The sequence below is a fragment of the Pygoscelis adeliae genome, unplaced genomic scaffold (assembly GCF_000699105.1).
Source record: "Pygoscelis adeliae isolate BGI_AS28 unplaced genomic scaffold, ASM69910v1 Scaffold149, whole genome shotgun sequence".
Lineage (NCBI taxonomy): Eukaryota > Metazoa > Chordata > Aves > Sphenisciformes > Spheniscidae > Pygoscelis > Pygoscelis adeliae.
In genome coordinates this window covers 80,881-100,120 of record NW_008825494.1, presented here as the reverse complement: position 1 = coordinate 100,120, position 19,240 = coordinate 80,881, and the positions used below count along the sequence as shown (strand labels likewise).

Here is a 19,240-nt window from a genome sequence, read left to right as displayed (position 1 = left end):
ATTCCGTTTTTTTGCTTTTCTGGTCTATATTCCTACCTCCATTTTTGTTATTAATTGTTAGTTGTGTTAGGGATATGGTCACAGTGAACCTCTTTTTGTGAAGGCCAAAGCAAAAAATGTATATACAACTCCAGTCATTTGCAATGTACGCAGTTGTAATGAGACATCTTGTTACTCTGCTTCTCAAAAAAAGATGTCAAACAAATCTTTTTTCTTCATTTTCAAAGCAAAAAGCAAGGAATGGCAAGTTTTCCTTTCCATGGAAACTATCCAGGACCTGCTTTGATTGATCAAGTGAAAACTGTGAAACCTTGTCAAACCAAGAGCAAGTACTTCATTTCCCAGCACCTCTCAAAATCAGAAAAGGAACAAGCTCCATTGTCTTTGAATGCATGGCTCCTTCTTGATCTGAAAGATGATGAAGAGTTATGTTCTTGAAGTAATGCAAATTTGTCATGGATTTATTTAACACAACTTGCAGATAATTACATGGAAATAAAGAAAGAAGTTATGATTTAAATTCAGTGTCCTATGACTGATTGACAGATGATTCAACGCATGGAGTGACACGTAGATTCAGGCCTAAGAATAGAAGTCCTGGAACAGACTTGCTTTCCCCGTGAACTAATTTATTTCTACAAAAGGAACTCAAGGTGGGTATCCTGGACAACTAGTGTCTCAGCAGAGAAAGAATATGACAGACAGGACATGTGGTCAAACACTGTTTGAGTGTAAAAAGTGTTCATATGATATTTGTTTAGCTGTAGTTACATTTATTTTGGAAGAGAGTTATATTTTATAGGCTTCTTATTGGGAGTATGCTTTCATAAAAGGGGTAAAGGCAAACGTCATGAAAATTATAATACATAAAAAAATGTTAAGTCCAATTTTGAGAGAATTTTGCAAGCATGCAAGTCTTGACTTGAATTAAGAAAAGGTTTTGAGCCAAATCTTTCATTTCTTGTGCCTCCAAAACTTCCATTGGCAGCAGTGGAAATTCTGGATTGATGAATAAAACATTATCGGGTGCTTTGTTTGATCCCAACAGATCAAATGTTTTATTTTGGATTCTATTTTCTTTCCTAAACACAAAAAAAATTCTGCTTAATGGAAATATATATAGAAGTCACAAAGCATTCAAGAATATCTCTAAATTCATCTAAGTGTTAACTGGAGACTAGACAGGCAACTGAATAAAAGTGCTTGACTCCTACTCCAATGCTAAAATGTTGACTTCAGACTCTTTTAAAAGATGTATTATTATTAAAAATTGTATTACCATTTTCCAAGAACTACTATAAAATAAAAAAGTGCTAAAATTAAGTAAAGGAACTAAAGACGTATCTAATCTGTGACATGTTCAAGGAAAATAGCCAGATTAGAAAAGACTGTGTGAGCAATCTAGTAAAAAATCTTGAATACTTGTTCCTTTCTTCATTAACTACTCTCACAAGCAGCTACATCCCTGCCAGATATTTAGGCACATGCTTCACTTTGAACACTTATTTGCTGATTTAGGGCCCAAGGGTTTCAAGCATAAAAGAGAAACTAAAACATAATTAAGTGCTATTTAATTGGGCCAGTAAGATAACTGCAACTTTAATAAATGCTTGTGTACAAACCATAACTTTTTAGCCTGCACTGACTTTTTAAAAAATAAGTTTTATAAAATATTCCATCATATAAATTACACCCCTGAATCTTCAGCAATGTCCTTGTCCTTGTCATTTAATTCAACATCCTTGTTCTAATCAAATACTTTTTACTTCCAAGTAGTTCAGTTCTCTTTACCATGATGATAAATACACATTTTGCAACTGCTTACAATTTTCCTAAACTGAATAAATTTGTGGGGTGAGGAAATCTTTGTTTACAGTTTTTACAAAAATGTAAATATTAGAATAACACTTTACTTTCTGCCATGTTTTGATCAATAGAGAGAATAAAAATGAAGCTTTTATTCTCATCATATTCTAAAAAATGAGCATAAGTTTTATGAACAATCAGAACTTCAAGAATTCAGGAATATCTCAGAGAATTCATATGTTTTAAAGGTGAGTTAACATTTGCAAAATTCTGATTGGAGTCGTTTGTTGAAACAGGCGTATTCAGCATCTTGTAGCGATTATTTCTACAGCATAATTGATAAATCTTATTAAAATTACATACATTACCCAATAACCATCCTCGATTGCAGAAGAAGTATTGAAATAGTAAATGTATCCTGAAATATACATAACAGAAGTGTTAAGTTTTTATTAGGAAATCACATATAGGAAGATAAAGAGTATGTATAACACTACATGACTTCTGTTTTTTGATTTAACTTCATACTCTCGCTGTTTGGAGTTCCCTATTTTCTCAAAACAAAATGAAAACCACAGTGAATACATTTTTTGGAAAATATTTTTTATTATAAAATGTACAGTATATTGACCTTAATATTATAAAACACTGTAATGTATCAGAGTCTTGTAAAGACCAATAATTTATAAAATGAGACCAAGTTCATTGTTTATCTTTCTAGTCTCATAGTCTGATCTAAAAATATATATAAAATATATAATGAATGACTTGACTGTAGCGTCCTTAGTAGCTGGAAAAGGTTTGTTCATATGTTAAGGTAACTAATGTCTGAATGTATTTTTATTAAAATAGATCACTCTTATTTGCTAAGTTAGTCTTTGATTTTGAAGTACTGATAGAAGAATGAACAGAAAGGTTAGTAATCATATTCTATAAGGCTAGATTATGTAAAAGCGCTGCAGGGTATAAAGAAAATTATGTTTTACTAAAGCACTTCTATCACTGCAGCTCATTTATTAACAGTTAATACTTCTTTGGTACTTTTAAGGTGCTTGTTAAAACAAGGAATAGCTTTGGACTATTGACACGAATAGAGTACTTTAGGTCTCAGATGCTATTGGATAGCATGAAAAACCACACTATGCTGTCTTAACAATTTAAAGACCTTTTCCAACATGTTAGTCTCCTCAATTCCAGTATGTCTACTGCCTCCTTTTATTGCAGGGATGTACTACCGTATTGAGTACAAAAGCAATGCCCTTTGCATGAAAATAGGGGTTTTTTTCTGCCCTCAGCCTTCCTGGCTTTGTTACAAGCAGTACTTTCCTTGTTGCACTCGCTTGGCAGTGACTTGAACACTAGTATCCTACCAAAGGCATTTGTTTTAGTGTTAGAATATGTGTATGTAGGTTGTTTTCGAATCACTGCCTAGTATATTTTTAGCAGTGCATTTATAGAAGCCTGCATCCCTTTGAGTAGACTGCTGGATGACTAATGACCCCTGAGGGTGGAGGAATTTGTTTCCATACAGACGGGATTGAGCTCCTGTTGTCAGATGTGATTTGTCTGGAAGCTCCCACGTTATTTCTGCTTTAGGAATCCCAATGGCCATGCAGTTCAGTTTTACTGAATTTCCAGGCCTGGCATAGATGACGGGTGCTGGCTCACTGGTGATCCGGGGAGGATAGGCTATTACGATGACAGGCACATTCATAACAGAAGTGCCATACTCCGTGGACACCTTGCACAGGTAAGTGCCCCTGTCAAATACAGAAGCCTCGCGGACTGTCAGTGAGCCATTCTCCAGCAGAGAAAAGCGACCCACAGCCTGGGGGGCATCCAGGACCATTCCATTGGGTAGCGTCCAGGAGATCTGCGCCCGCTGGTTTGGCTGGGTGATGCAATGGAGCTGCAGAGTTTCTCCATTGATGATGCTCACCAGGTTGTTGTACTGGTTGCTGATTTCTGGCCTGAGTCCCACCTTCAGGAAGACTACCCGTTCCACATAACCTCCTGGGTTTCTGGCTGTACAGCGGTATGTCCCAGCATCCCCCGCAGAGAGGCTGCTGATGTGTAAGATCCCATCCCTCTTATGGTAAAATCTGTGGAGACGGCTGCCACTCAGCACTTCAGTGCCATTGGGAAGGATCCAGCTTGTGCTGGGCTTGGGGTTCCCCTGGACTGAGCAGTTCAGATTGATGCTATGCCCAGCAATGGCAGTGATCCTTTCACTGACAGGGTCTCTGAAGGAGGGTTTCTCCAAATGGTCTGTGATGAGGAGCTGCACAATCAGTCTCGCTTCCCCTCCTTCGTTCCGTCCGATGCATATGAGCTGCACTGCATCTGTCTGCCTCACCTCTCTGATGTCCAAAGTACCATTGCGATGCACAGTGATCCTGTTCCCATAGTAGGGAGCTGGCAGGATTACTCCTTCTGGAAAAGCCCATAGGACCCGTGGAGCAGGGATGCCTTCAGCTTTGCAGTCAATAAGTTTCCGGCTATCCCTGATGGCTGTCTCCCTCACAGATGTTATTGCACTGAGATGACCATTGATTCTGGGAGGCTGAACATTAACATGGATCCAGACGATTTTCCGATCTTCTCCAGCGCTGTTCCGCGCTACACAAGTATAGTTACCACTGTCAGATCTTTGGGCCTTTTGGATGAGGAGGGTGCCATCCCTATATACCTGGTATTTGTCAGATAGGGCAGGAATGGGCCTGTTGGTTGGGGAGAGCCAAGTCACTTTGGGAGTGGGTTCTCCTTTGGCTTCACATGCTACTGTCACAACATCACCATAAGGTACATTAATAATGACGTATGTTTTGTTCCTGATAGTTGCAGGCTCGGCCACTACTTTGACCCGCACTTTCATCTCATCCTTCCCAATCTGGTTCTCAGCATAGCAGGTGTAGTCCCCTTCCTCTCTCAGTCCAACATCATTGAAATACAGGGTTCCATTATCGAAGACCACGTATCGCTTTGTCCGGCTGCCACTGTCATCTGACTGCATGAAGGTATTGATCATGCTGCCATCTGGGAGACCCCAGGAGATCTCAGGATTTGGCAGACCTGTGGCTACACAGTCAACTTTCAGGTCCCCTCCGTACTTGACCTTATGGTTATTCTCACTCTTATGTTCTATTTTTGCTGGTTTCATCATCACATTCACTTTGAGGACTACGTAGTCATCCCCGATCTTATTGCGGGCCACACACAAATAGTCTCCTGCATCTTTATCTGTAACTGAATGGATAACCAAAGTCCCATTGCTGAATACTTTGATTCTAGTCTCCAAGCTACTGTAAAGAAAGAAAAAAGAACAGAACATGAGCTCCAAAATCACATTGTAGCTATTAATTATTGAACGAAACCTGGGAAAAATACCCAACTCAACAATACTGAAAAAAAGGAGAGGAGCATTGCTATTGTTAGATAATTAGATGGTCTGAAATGTCCAAGATATTCTCCACAAAAAGCAAACAGAAAAAAATAACTCTACTTATTTGTAACCAAGCAATTCTACTCTGTTACATTCAATGACTTTAATGGTGTTCTTGACTAGTAAACAACCGTAAATACCAAATGGTGGTATTTTTTTCTCTTCTGACTGCATGTACAGTATTCTGTAACATTCAAATACAGCATCTCTGAACGATATGCCACACAAACCTATATGGACCATAACTATGGAGTCTGGCACTTTGGTCCTCAGCTAAAAACAAATCAAGATGAGCAACTTCCTCTGGCCTCAGGTAATCTTTAGAACAATCACAAAGAAGCCAAACATTGCTAAGCTTTGAAATATGGAAAAAAATATTTTCAGTGTGCTAAAAAGCTATACCTTTCCACTTCACTATGGAATTGGTGCATTGTGGTCAAAACTAATTTCCTCAGTAGCCCCAGCTTTCTCCCCAAAGAAGATCTGCTGTATTTGAAAAACAGCCCACATAAAGATCATGAGGGAAAATAAAAAATACCAGTATTTTGTTGCTATCAATATGAAGCATAAAATGAAATCTGGATTTTGTGCTATCTACAGGCTACCTAAATGTATTTTTTGTCAGTATGAAAAAAATGACAACTACATTCAGCTATCAAGAAAGTTGTTGATAAGTGTGCATTTTAATTTCAGTACATTTTTCATCTGTCTATAGTGCTCAAAAAGTGAGTAATGAATAATTTATAGAGCAGAAATTATGTTTTCAGCAAAGTCTTAGGACAGTTACTGTAGTTTTGGAGAAGTGATATTTTACTTGATATCATGAACATTGGAGAAGGTATTGTTTTAAGCATTTATATGCAACTGGGTTTACACAGACCTTATTGCAAGGTAACATTTATTTATACAACAATGTTATAATGATCATGCTTACTTAAATCATTATAAGATGATTTCTTTGCCCTTTATTTACAGCATATAATGATTTGTACAACAGATAAACAAAATTCAGTGATCCCATTTCTCCTGGGGAAAAGCAGACACCTATGCAACTCTATGCAAACTAGGCACGTTGGAACAAGCAGTACACAAGTTGTATATCTTAACTTTTGCCATTGCACTTTTTACTACATTTACAAGTGGCTGTAAAGGACAAATACTGGCAGCTTATCCTAAACACCTGAAGCTGACTTTTCAAGAGTACTATTGTTTTCAAGAAAATTACACTAAGTTATGACTTGGCTATCTTTTGATATAATTTCAAATTCTTCCGTAAGGATTGGGGGCCTCATTCAAAACTCACAGAAGTCAATAATGAAACTTGTACAGATATGAATGGTCTTTTCTCTAAGTTCATCTAAACTGTAATTTAGAAAGAGGAAGGTACCTGGGGAGGGAATCAATCATCCTTTTGGAAGGCAACCTCCATAATATCCGAGGCCAGGGGTCACCAGAAGCACTACAGTCCAAATGCAGGATGCTGCCGTACGTTACATCTGTCCTCTGAGGAGAGCTCCCAGTGATCTTAGCATTAGAGGCATGCTTCTTCACATGGAGTTGTATTGTTCTCCTGGCAGCTCCCACCATGTTAGCAGCAATGCACTCGTAGGTCCCACTGTCCTTGGGGGAGACATTGCGAATATAAAGAGTTCCATTGGGAAAGACAAATAAATTCCCATTGACAAACTGAGAAGGTCGGATTTGTGTGCCATCAAAGACCACCCAGCGGATGCTGGGAGAAGGTGCTGCTTTGGCAGTGCAGTGGATGTTAATACTGCTACCAAGGGGCAAGGAAATGTTCTCTTGCTTATCCTGCTGGATGATGGGGGGTAAGGCTGCAATGTGCAGCCTCACTGCAATGCTGTCAGCTCCTGCAGCATTGCTTGCTACACATTTGTAAACTCCTCGGTCTGAAAAAGTTGCTTGCTTGATAGACAAGGTTCGATTTTCATGAAGCATTATCCTGCTTTCTGTGGTGGTGACTGTCTGCAAAATCTTTCTATCTGGGAAAATCCATGAAATATGTGGGCTTGGAGTCCCACTAGCCTGACATTCCATTGCTATGGTCTCTCCAAAATAGACCGTGACATCTCGGTAGCGGGAAAGTAAAATTTTGGGCTGGTAGGCTACAACTGTGAGCGCAATGATCATTTTATCTATGCCATGCAGGTTCTGAGCTGTGCACAAATACTGTCCACGATCCTGAAGTTGAACATTTCGGATAAGGAGGGTACCATTTTTCCAGACTTCAAACCTTTGTAACCTGGTGTTGGCTGTCATCAGGGCTCCTGGGAAGGTGAGAGGAAAGAAAGAAATGGGAAGTCAAAGGGTTTGTTTTTAAGACATTCATCACTGCATTGAAAAATGCTTATGGAAGATTTTAGATTTATTTAACACCAACTACAACTTCAGATGGACCACATGACATCTTCTGACACTCTCCATAGCTTAAATTGGTCTTTGTTTCTATTGCAGAACTAACCATACTAGCTTGCAAGCCTGTACAGTGTGGGAACTTTTAAGGGCTTTATGCTTTAGGATTCCTCTTAAATCTTTATGTAATTTCTCTTTTCCTTTTGCTTATGGAGATGACACACATCAATATTTAAGGCAGCAAGGCTAACAAACCCGTACTCACAAGTGTTGTCATCATAAATTCTAACTGCTGTGAATAATCAGAGCTGGCTGCTATTCCTCCTTCAAAAAATAAACTCTTTAAGTGGTAGAGGTTTTCTTTTACTACAAGAAATACTGCAAAGTTATTTTTACCTGTAATGATTAGTTGCAATTAGTGACATTTTATCTATAATGATTAAAAGATAAATAAATTATTCTTCAGCGTTTTGGACTATTCCTGCAATCATGTTGCATTTCTATGCAACAACTCAAGTATTTGTACCCTTAAAAAATTGTGTGGAAAAACACATTTTTCTGTCTTACCTGTAGAGACTTTTGTCCAAGTAATAAAAGGCTTGGGTTCCCCTACTGCATCACAAGGGATAAAAGCATCTGTTTCAGCAAGGATGGATATGCTCTGAGACCCTTTTGTGATAATTTTAGGTCTTTCTCCATGTATCCTGAAATTAGTGGAAGATTGAATTACAGTTGAATTGTGTGGCATAATGCCTCCCACATAAGGCACAGATGGAACTTTCTGATGACGATGATGGACATTTTTAAAAGGATGAACTGTAGTGAATATCTGTGGTTTTGTGCGCTGAGAGAGAAAGGCTGGAGGGGTAATCTTCAAAATCGCTGGTGGTGATGTGGTGGTTGTGGCGTGAGGCGTTGGAGGCACTGGAATAGCTGTAGCTTTCTGCACTGTAATCCTAGTAGGGGAGACCTGGGCAACCTTCTTCTCATTTGTGTCTTTTGGGACTAGTTGACTAGGGACCGCTGGTTTAGGATGCATACTTAAGTGAGGGAATAGCCTTGTTCTGTTGAAAAGGAATGGCATTCTGGAACTGGGATAATATGGGATCCCTTGACTTGGTAGTCTCCCTACTGTGCCTCTGTTATCTGGAACATAATTATTTCCAAAAAATCTTGAGTTAATATTGTATCTGTTCTGACCCTGAGTACCGAACTTGCTTGCAGTGAATGGATTTGTTTTGTGAAATGGAGAGGCTTGTGTTGGGGTAGTTGTTTCTCTATGAGAGGCAAAAGATTTTTTGTCCTGGATGGTATGTGCCGCATATGCTGTTATCTCTGGTTTGTTTGTGTAGTGAAGAGGCTGATGTGTTATAAAATAGCGAAATGAACCTTGTGTTACAATATATGGAGGCTTCACTGTGCCTCTTACTGGAACATGCTTTGGAGGCACAACAGGCAGTCTTTGTTTTAGACTTGGTATCATTCCAGTGGGTGCATGGGGAAGGTTTGGATTTAGCGGTAAACTGTTGTTTGACTTGCTACTATACATCTCTTTGAATTGCTCCTCTTTCGACTGTATGCTAATCCTGTTTTGGCTAGAGGAAGGAGTAGGGTGTACATTCTGTCCTGAGCTTACCACCATTTTGTCACCATCTGCTTCAACTTGTTTTGCTTCTGGAAACCTTTCTTGATTGAAGGCATTACTTTCCTCGGTGGTATAATGAAGAGAAGGGTGTGAAGTGCTTGAAATGGAAGGGGGAAGAGTGGCCAGTTTTATAAATGGAATAAAGACAGTGGATGTAGTCGGAGGCTTTTCAATTGTCTGCAAAGTGGGATCATGATGAAATACATGTGACATACCTTCCTTTTTATCCAAGGAAGATGGCTTTGTCCCAGCCTGAGAAGCAACAGATTTCTTTGTTTCTCTAAGTGGAAAAGTCTGGGTTTCTGTCGTGCTGAAGGAGGAGGACAAAGTAATCATCTCATGCTGCTGAGGTGGCTCAGTTATTGCTGGTGTTTCTAAAGATGCTGTGGGCTTCCATAGCTCTTTTGAAACTGAGAGGTCCTTAAAAACTCCCACTGTGCCAACAGGAATACTTAAGTCAGTCATAGTGGGATATATCAGCTGGAAAGTTCCAGTGGTTGTTTCATTAACCACAACTTCTGTGTCAAATAGGATAGGTGCTTCTTGAGATTCTGGTTTTGTAGATAGTATCAAGCTGTTCATATGCTCAGGAGAAGTTGTTGTGCTTGATTGTTCTGCCTTACTATGCATAGTTTTAGAATCTGCTTTAATGCCCTTCTCAGATATATTGTCTAATGAGTGGTATGCTGGCACTTCACTTTGCTCTGGTTTCAGAGGTGCACTTGACTCTTTTGTGGGAACTGTGTCACGTACAACATATGATGATAAAATTGTGACAGGTGCAGTCACTGGAAGTGCCAAGGTTTCAGGAGCAGTAGAGTGTGTCACACGTTTTGCTTCAGGTGGAGAAGCAGTAGGCCTAAAGAAGGAAGTTGTGACCACCTCTCTGATTTTGGTAATTTTCTCTAAGACAACTGGATCAGTAACTAATGGAGGAGTGAATACCATATGCTCCTCTTCCTTAGCCTGTACTTTGACATTGTTTTTAAGATCAGGAGTTTCAAGAGTTGCAGAAGAAGTTTTGGTCACAGCTTCAACTTCAGGTGTCCTTGGAACGACAGGCATTGCATCCGTGGTTAAAACAGGGGGGAAAGGCTTTGGTCTTTGCCGGATTCTGTTGGGCCTCAATCTCCTTCTCCCATAAGGCCTTTTTCTAGCATGCTGAGTAACAAGTGAAGGCATGGTCTTTCTATAGGGTGTTGTTGTTGTGGCCACAGTGGTGAATCTACTGATGAAAGAAGCAGTTTTTATCCCCTCTGCTGTTTTATGAAGAGCATTAGTGCTTGGCAAAATGAATGTGGGATCTGGTTTTGGAGTAGCCAGGTTTCTATGTTCTCCTCCCTGAAAACTCTCTGCGTAACTGCTGGACATGCTTTCTTGAGTCACTGTATTCCTGTGGGTCTCAGGTTCTTCCTTGCTTTGAACCCTGAGGGATGTGACAGCTGGAAAACTTGCACTTAAGTCTGCCATTTTTGTCTGACCTGCGGATACTTCTTTGTGCTGGTCTATCAAGTCATTGTTCTTTTCTGTAACAAATGGAGAAACAGATGATGAAATGCTAGTAGTGCCTGCAGAATCTGTTGGAATGATCTCATCCAACTGAGAAGGTCTTAAAATTATGGTGTCAACACTCATTGGGTCCACTTCATTTAACTTCACAGTTGTCTGCAAGACGCTATGAAGATCCACAGTCTGAGCTTCAGCTAGGACAGTAGCATCAAGTGGTAGCTCAGCAAAAGCAGAATTTTCCTCTGATGTAGAAGATACAGTTCTATCTACATTTTCCACTGTGAATGAACTGCTCTGAATCTTAGGAAGGTGTGTTACAATTTGTCTGGTTTGAGGCTCTTCAGTTAGAGCCTGGATATTTTCTTTGACTACAGCTGAATTATCAGTCCTGACATCAAGATGCTGCTCTCCTTCGGGTTGCACAGTTGCAGACACAGGAGTCAAATATGGACCCGATACAGGGATTTCTACAGAATATATACTTGCAGGTGTTTCTAAAGCCCTGTGGTCGGAGAAGGGTTCTGTTTCTGACCTTGTTAATATGGACTGGACTGAAAACGCTTTAGTGTTGTGGGAAACAGTGACTGAGAATGGCTTATCTTCACCCACAGGTGATGCATCAGCAGAGGAATCTACCACATCAGCTGCTGCCTCTGAAGGCGGAGGGCTGACTACCGGATGAGGGACTGGAGTAGTTTTCTGCATGACTGATGGCAGTGCAGTTGTTAAAGAAATGGCTGTAGCTGTTGTTGTTCTAGGAATATTCTTGCCACGGACCTTTGCCAAAATGTCAGCCCAATGCTGTGGATTAATCTGCTTGCTTGCCATATTAATTCTCCTTCGAGATTCAAATACCCTCCGGCCTTCAGCAACATTGCTGTCTTGGGTTCCATCAGTACTTTTCCAAATTTTCATTTTCCTTCTGCCTTTCTTACCCTTTTTAATTTGAGCCTCTGGCACCTGGTCACTTTTTTGTTTAAAGGATATCTCCCGGTCTTTCAGGTGGTTCTTTCTTCGTGGGAACTCATCCACCTCTCCTGCCCCTGATCCCTCTCCATCATCTATGACCCGCCCTCTTGTTTTTGACGAACTTTTTGAGCCTGGGCGCTTTTTTAGCTTTACCCTTTTAAATGACCTGTCTGACACCATTTTATTTACTGTCACCCTTACAACAAGCTGATCTGATCCCTGCTGATTGACAGCCACACATCTGTAATGGCCACTATCACTGACGTGGCTTTTTGGAATAAGCAAAGTACCATTGTCCAACATATATCCTTTTGAAGAGTTTGATAAATCATTAAGTACCTGGCTGTTTGGAAGAATCCAGCTCACCTGTGGCTCTGGGATGGCAACTGCATTGCACGGCAAAACTATTGGCTCTCCAACATTTTTTTCAACTCTCACTACATCTGAATCAGCTACCTGAATAGCTGGAGGCTGCACTAGAAGTCTGTAAGCCATTATGTCCACATCATCTCTCACTTGGGCAATGCAGTGGTACAAACCACTGTCAGTGTAACTCACTCCTTTGATTATTAGCTGACCACTACTGAGAATGGAAAACCTGCTGTCTTTCTGATTAATTGGTGCCTGCAGTTTAGTCCCATCCGGAAAGAGCCACTGAACGGAGGGTCTCTCAGAGGCTTTCACACTGCAGCTCAGCTGACACTCTGACCCTTCCACCACACTCTGCGCTGTCCTTGTGCTCTGGTTTCGCTCTATCATTACCCAGCTTCTCTGCTGCCCGGTGTCTTTGGTATGAATTGTCTGAGAAAACACAGTAAAAAAAGACAGCACCACTTTTTTCCCTGTACTCTGGCGCCTGTTTAATTGGATGTTTATAAGAGGTTGCATCACCCAGGAAGGCTCAGCCAGTATTTGCGCTTTTACACCTGTGTAGTAAAGAGCATCATAATCTGAGCCTTGCCTGTACCGATAGCTTATTTTAGGCTCTTTGCTGAGCATAAATTCCCTCTCTAATTTGACAGGTACTTCACTGTAATAAGCTATAAGCTTCCACAGTTTTTCATAGTTTTCTCGATTCATTGGACATTCAAAATCCAGTGAAATTGTAGCATTTATATCAATCTCCTGAGTCTGGATTTGATTCCACTGAATTTTGGTAGAGCCTGTTGGTTTTTTGATTTCACAGTTCAGGTGGACTACATTGCCATGCTCATCAGTCATATTTAGAGTAATGTTCCATGGAGAGGACTGAAGCTCTTCCAGAGGGAGTTCATAACTGTCACCATCTTCTTCATCTTGAGTGCTGCTATTGTGCCTCAGTGAGGACTGAATGACAGGATTCCTACAGGAAATATCTTTCAAGTTTTGAATATCTTCTTTCTGCAGCTGTTTCGGGCTGTTGCACTTAGGACAGAGCTGTCCCCCTTCATAGGCTTTGTCCTTTTTGCATTTTAAAACACCTGAAAAAAAAAAAAAAAAGAAAGAAAAAAAAAGGGGGAAAACAAAAGATAGGTAAGCTGAAGAACTCTGTTCTAGAGTTAAGAGAACGCTCAAAAGTGCCAAATGGGCTGCATGAGGAATGCATTATGGCACATGACACATAAAGTGAGGCTTTTAAAATAGCACCTCTCTGTTTTCACAGTCGAATGGGTGCCTGATTCTCAAACCGACCACAATTTCTTCTGATTTCATGAGAGGATTGAATACTCCATCCTTCTGAAAATTAGATTCACTGCCTCTGAATAAAATGGCTTCAATAGAATTGAAGAGTTCAGAGCAACATTTTAGAAGTGAGTAAAAAGCTATGCTGTGTCAAAAAGTCTGCATCTGTACAGTGACAGCCTACCCATCTAACTTGTGGATCTAATGTGAAGAGGACTGGGTCTTCTCAGCTTTCAAAAATGCAGCATTTACCTGAGAAATGCTGGACTTCCTCATTAAATAATCCAGGAAGCTTTTTATTTTTCTCTATTCATTAACAACAGTACTGGCAATACTCAAAACATTCTACTGTAGGTACCAAAATCTACTGACTAGTTCCTGCACTTACAAGCTGTTTGTCAGCAGCAAAAAAAAAAGAAAGTGCCACTTCTTCCCTGACCTCTGAAATAACTGTAAACTCTGTAATGATAAAATAAAAACTAAAACAGAGAGGAAGCACTAAGACAGGAAATGATAGCCTTGACTCCTCTTTTCTATCAATGCCAGAAAGACTCTTGTCTGTAAAATAAGTTATATATTTCTTACACTGTTCTGCTCACTAGAATGTCGAATGTCACCTTACATATTTAGTTTGGAAACATGTTGTAAATAAAATGTATTCCAGTTATTCTAGGAATAAGTGTCATGCTGATCACTCCTGAGGAATGAGGGATCTTTGAATGAATGAACAATATATGGGTGGGTTATAAGGCAGAATGCTAGAAGGGGAAAAGAGTGGCAAAATTTCATACCATTTTCTAATTGAAAAATATATGCTTTGCCAGACTGACAAATCAATTTTCTTGAGAAGTTCTTACAAATGGAATATTTAACTGAACCAGTCTATCACTTGCAGATTCAAATATGATGTTTCAAAGATAAGGAAAGCACGCTTCATGACAGAACTGGCCCACAATCAACTTGGCAGTAGCCACACTGGTCTGAAGAACTTTAATGTGATCTATGAAACAGCACTTTTATAACTGTATCTGGACAGAATTCCCAAAGAAGTTAATGTTGTAGTTATATAAAGATACAAAAGCAGTCATACATGAAAATGGCATGGATAAATTCTCTTCTCTTTCCAATAATCACTAATGTTGTAGTGTAAAAAGGGAATCTAATCGAACAAAAATGCTAACAAGCAACAATGCGCAAGGAAAGAAAGTTCATCTAATATTTCATTGTTACAACTCACAGTGCAACTTAAGTACACTTAATACACATACTCATTTGGATCAAGGAGAGTATATAAGAATATTAAAATGTAAGTTAGCAAAAATATCAAAGTTAGATGCCTCAAGTAACAGTTCAGTCAGGAACACTGACTACACATTCAAGTATCACGCACTCTTAAAAGTATTGTCCTACAGCTAAGTGCAAAACTGTGATGAATTACATATTCTAAGATTACAAGACCCACCATCATCCACCATACGTGCTCCAAATCATTATATAAATCTTGTGACTCCAGCACTCGTTCGAGAGATCTTCAGTTGCAATTAAATGACAATCCCCTCAATATTTTAGCAGCAGCTCTGCCATAACACCAGTCCCTCTGGCCTACTATAGTAAATACTTAGCTACCTGAGATGGGGCATTGGTGAACTGAGATGCCCAAATTGAAAACTGACATTCAAAAAACCCCTCATTTAGTATATTCCTGATATAGAGGCATTATAAAACTGTTTTGTTTTTTTTTTTGCTCCTAGTATTTTGCTTCTGCACATGGCCAGAAGTGTTCCAGCCTAAGCAGTGTGATACTTATCTCACATCTAAGCCTGACAGAAGATAGACCAGTTATTCTAGGAAAAAAATTGCAGGATTGTAGGTGTTCTCTGAAAATACTTAAAATAGATTTGCTCCATCATAAAAGGAAGATGTGGTGAATGAAGAAACACAGATAGACATGAAGAATGCATGAATATTACGTAACAGCCTTAACGTTAATAGCATCAAAGTTAAGGGACTCATCCAGGAATTTGGAAACCTGATTTCCATTCCTTCCTTAGCCAAACAAGTTCAAATCCAATGTTCCCACCTTCCACGAGAGCACATAATTACTAGCGTTGTTGGTTGAGGACAATTGCCAGCCCTTAGTCAAAGGTGTTCCGCTGTGAAAAGGAACACACTAACAGGTTATAACCTATCTCCTCCTTCCAATTATAAACTTTACTATCACTTTTTGCATCTTGAATGCAACAGGTAATTCCTTTGTTGTCAAATACAGATTTTCAGCTAGTGACACACAACTGCTTCCTCTTTACAGTGCTTTTTAAATACATGCATTTATAGAACGGTAACAGAACATAATAGGCAACGTAGACATCATGTAAGTAATAATACTCAGGAAATAACAAAACCATCCATGTGCAGAACAGGAAAAAAAAAAATCTAACATTATGAGTTGAAGAAGCATTGGTATTTTTGCTCTTACCTCCAGAAACTTCATTCCATTCAAGGAACCACTTTAAACTGCAGTCACAGGCCCACGGATTCCCATGAAGGTAAAGGTTTTCCAGCAGCGGCATGCCTTGAAACATCCCTGCAGGCAAGGTCCTAAGAGCATTTTCAGACAGGTAGAGATGTCTTACTGTTGACAGTTTGAAATAATCAAGGACCATAAATGTTGAAAAGGTGCTGGGGTGAAGCTGCTGGAGCAAATTTCCTTCTAAGTGGACCAGTCTCAGAGAAGTTAATCCATTAAAAGCATTTGGATGAATAAACTCGATTCTGTTGTGGTCCATGTGCAGTCTCATTAAGCTTGAAAGTCCTTGAAGGGTTTGGCCAGTTATGACTTTCAATTTATTGTAACTAATTTTGAAAACCTAAAAAAAAAAAAAAAAGATATAAATTTTGTTTTTTGATCTAAATCTAAACAGAATAGCAAGCATGCAGAAGTTTTCCCCCCGCATTCAAATATCTTTTGCACCACTGAAAAATGCTATGCTGGTCAAAGAGGGAGAATACAACTGAATATTACTTGGCATTATCAAATATGACATAGGCATAGTTCACAGATCTCCAGTGTATTTGGGGGGAAAAATGGTTTCTTAATCCTAAGAAAGGCACTACAAAACCTGCTTATTTTTGTCTTCTGTTATTCATGGAAGTTAAAATATATGAAATTTAGGAAGACCTTAGCATTACCTGTAGAGACATGAGATCTTTCAAAGCACCGTTAGGTATATTCTGAATGTCATTTCCATGTATCATGAGCAATTCCAGTTTCGTAAGTCCTGCAAAGGAGTTTTCAAATATAGACTGTATACTGTTAAACCTGGAAAAAAATCACATGTGCAGTTACATTTTATGCACTGACTGTCATGGACTGCAAATGTAAAATTAGTATAACCTAACTTTCAGGAAACATTGGCAGAATCTTAATGCAGTGTCAAAGGGCCAGAAGTTACTGAAACATTTTTACAAGGCCAAGTATACTTAGTTCGTGTTTATATTAAGATTTCTTTTAACTCAATTTGTGGCACTTTAGCCATAATTTAGGAGTAAGAGTAATAAATAGGCGTTTAAGTTCTAATAGTTGTCAGTATGTTTTTCCATGCAGCTCAGTTTATGGCATGGTAATAAATTAATGGCCTGTAGCCAACCAGTGATGCTATGGAGCCTGGCAAACTAGACGGGCTGCAGTGTTGCCAAAACAGCATCTAACAATAAATGAATAAAGATTTGGAGAGAGGACATTAAAGATGGATATCTCCCAAACAGCACAAGAAGCAGGAAGTCACATCCTGCTTCACTTACTGTTACAACATGTAATTGGCTACATCAACTAATCACATAAGATGTAAGAATTGACCTTCCAATTATATAATTTGAAACTCCTTTTAGAGAAGGAATACAGAAAATCTGCTTTTTGAAAACAATTCGATTTCACTTTGGACAAATCAGTCAGGTTTTATATGCCAATATGGAAGCCTTAAGTTTGGCGGCCTAGCTCTACATTTGGGGTTTTCCATATGTAGACATAAAATTAAACGTGTGAGCTAATCTGGGCTTGAAGTCTCTAAAGTAAGCATTGAATTTTAAAGATTTTTCCCATTTTTTTAACACTTTCTAGAAAGCAAGGGAAGAGACAATGAGAAATTAAAATACTTTGAATATGGAGGAAATACTTTTAGACCCTCACCATGCTATCTATCTGAAGATTCTGAATTTTCTAAAAATTTGGGCTACTGTTTTGATATTTTTAGTCCTACTATAGATCTACTAGGCTTATAGCAGTCATCCTATTTAAATTCCCCTATTTTATCATCAGCTCTTCTAAAAAATATGAACTTCTCTAAATATGAAATTTTCCTAAATTATTTCCAGTTAGGAAAATAATCTTTACCTCCTATATATATAGCATCTTAAAATAAAAATATGATAAAAGCTCTTTTCCAAAATGAAAGAAATGCAACAACAGATAGTTAAGACTATTTCTTCCTGGGAAAGGACACAACTCAATGTCATTTGTAGTGATGAAATACCAAGATAGGAAAGGGCTTCTCTGCTAGCAGTATCAAACAATGTACTTTTATTAAAAAACAGCCCAAACGCCTAAATAACTTAGAAGTCTGCATCCCATTTTCAAAAGCAATTTAGGGATGGAATTTGCCATAGAATGTTGACGTATGGGGGAGAGATGACCGTGAATATGTGTGAGTTTGAATGTGGGAGGAGAGGGAGGCATTTCTGACTCAAAAATGGCATGAAAGTACAGATTGCTGTAATACAGATTTACTGAATACAAGGGCATTTTGAGACTAAAATTAGGCTTTAGGTGGATAAAGTGCTGGTGGATAGACATTTTAACTGCAGAGAAGCAAAAAAAAATCAAGGTCCCTACTGTCAGTCATTGCATGATCAATCGCAGCTTACAGGCCTCGGGGCAGTCAGGGTGAGTTCATACTAGGTAGTGAGGCAGCTCTGATATCAAGCAGACGAGGACTGCGACTCTTGCATCATGCCACGTCACATAATGACCATAGGCAACACTTTTGTGATATACAGCCTACCAACTGTCCCTGCCTTCTCGTCTCACAATCTGACGGATAGATGTGAGTTGGCAATACCCTGGCAGAGGAAAGTGGGTTGGAGCCTGAGCAATCTCTCCCCAAAACATTAATGTCTGCTTATATTGTGCTTAAGTTCCTTGAAAACAAACAAAACTCTAAAGGCAATGGAATGGCTTTGTTTTTACTGTATTGCTTTAAGATATGCTATATCTCATTGTTCTCCAAAATGCTACCTGGTCACATTATAGCATTTTACTCCTACTATATTTTTTTACATCAGGTATAACATTCAACATTTAGTAGAAATCCCATAGTGGGTTTAATTCAATATAGTATTTTATACACTGTAAAAGACTACACGTACTATTTGCCAAGAAGAACTGACACCATGATACATATATTTATTTGAAAATAATAGTAACTTTTCGTTGAAACACGAGGACTACACTAAAACTTTCTCCACGCCAGTAATGGTAGTGTTTGAAATACAGCTCCTGCAAGTCACCACCCATCTCTGCAATTCTACTTAAAAAGTACACGCAGAGATCCCGGCGCGCCGCACGTGTGTGAAGCATTCCAGGATTCCGCACCAAGAACATAAAACTGTTTGCTACAAACTGCCATACAAACCCAAAATTGATTCTTTCCACATGTTTCGAAATCCTTGCCGGCACGGCTGCTAAGGACCGAAAGGTGCAGTGGACTTCGGTGGGGAGGTAGCAGGCGCAGGGGTGGGGGCAGGCCAGGGCGCCCGGCGGCAGCCCCAGCCCCAGGATC

The 19,240-nt window shown here is 39.3% G+C and overlaps 1 protein-coding gene across 1 annotated transcript; it reads right to left on the bottom strand.

Moving 5' to 3' along the window:
- Window positions 1-2,404: 2,404 nt before the first annotated feature.
- On the bottom strand, window positions 2,405-19,186 carry MXRA5 (matrix-remodelling associated 5). The gene is made up of 6 exons (XM_009331267.1): window positions 19,094-19,186; window positions 16,596-16,725; window positions 15,883-16,273; window positions 8,189-13,204; window positions 6,636-7,536; window positions 2,405-5,108 (listed from the first exon to the last, which is right to left on the bottom strand). Exons 2-6 carry the CDS (start codon window positions 16,659-16,661, stop codon window positions 3,197-3,199), a joined length of 8,286 nt encoding a protein of 2,761 aa, XP_009329542.1. The 5' UTR covers window positions 16,662-16,725; window positions 19,094-19,186; the 3' UTR covers window positions 2,405-3,196.
- Window positions 19,187-19,240: the final 54 nt, after the last annotated feature.

Bases quoted from the DNA above. Each gene is read 5' to 3' on its own strand.
- MXRA5 (XM_009331267.1), bottom strand. From the start codon at position 16,661: ATGATACATGGAAATGACATTCAGAATATACCTAACGGTGCTTTGAAA. The intron at 16,274-16,595 runs GTAATGCTAAGG...TTTTTTTTTTAG, and splicing joins AAGATCTCATGTCTCTACAG to GTTTTCAAAATTAGTTACAA. The intron at 5,109-6,635 runs GTACCTTCCTCT...CTTTCTTTACAG, and splicing joins ATGATTGATTCCCTCCCCAG to TAGCTTGGAGACTAGAATCA.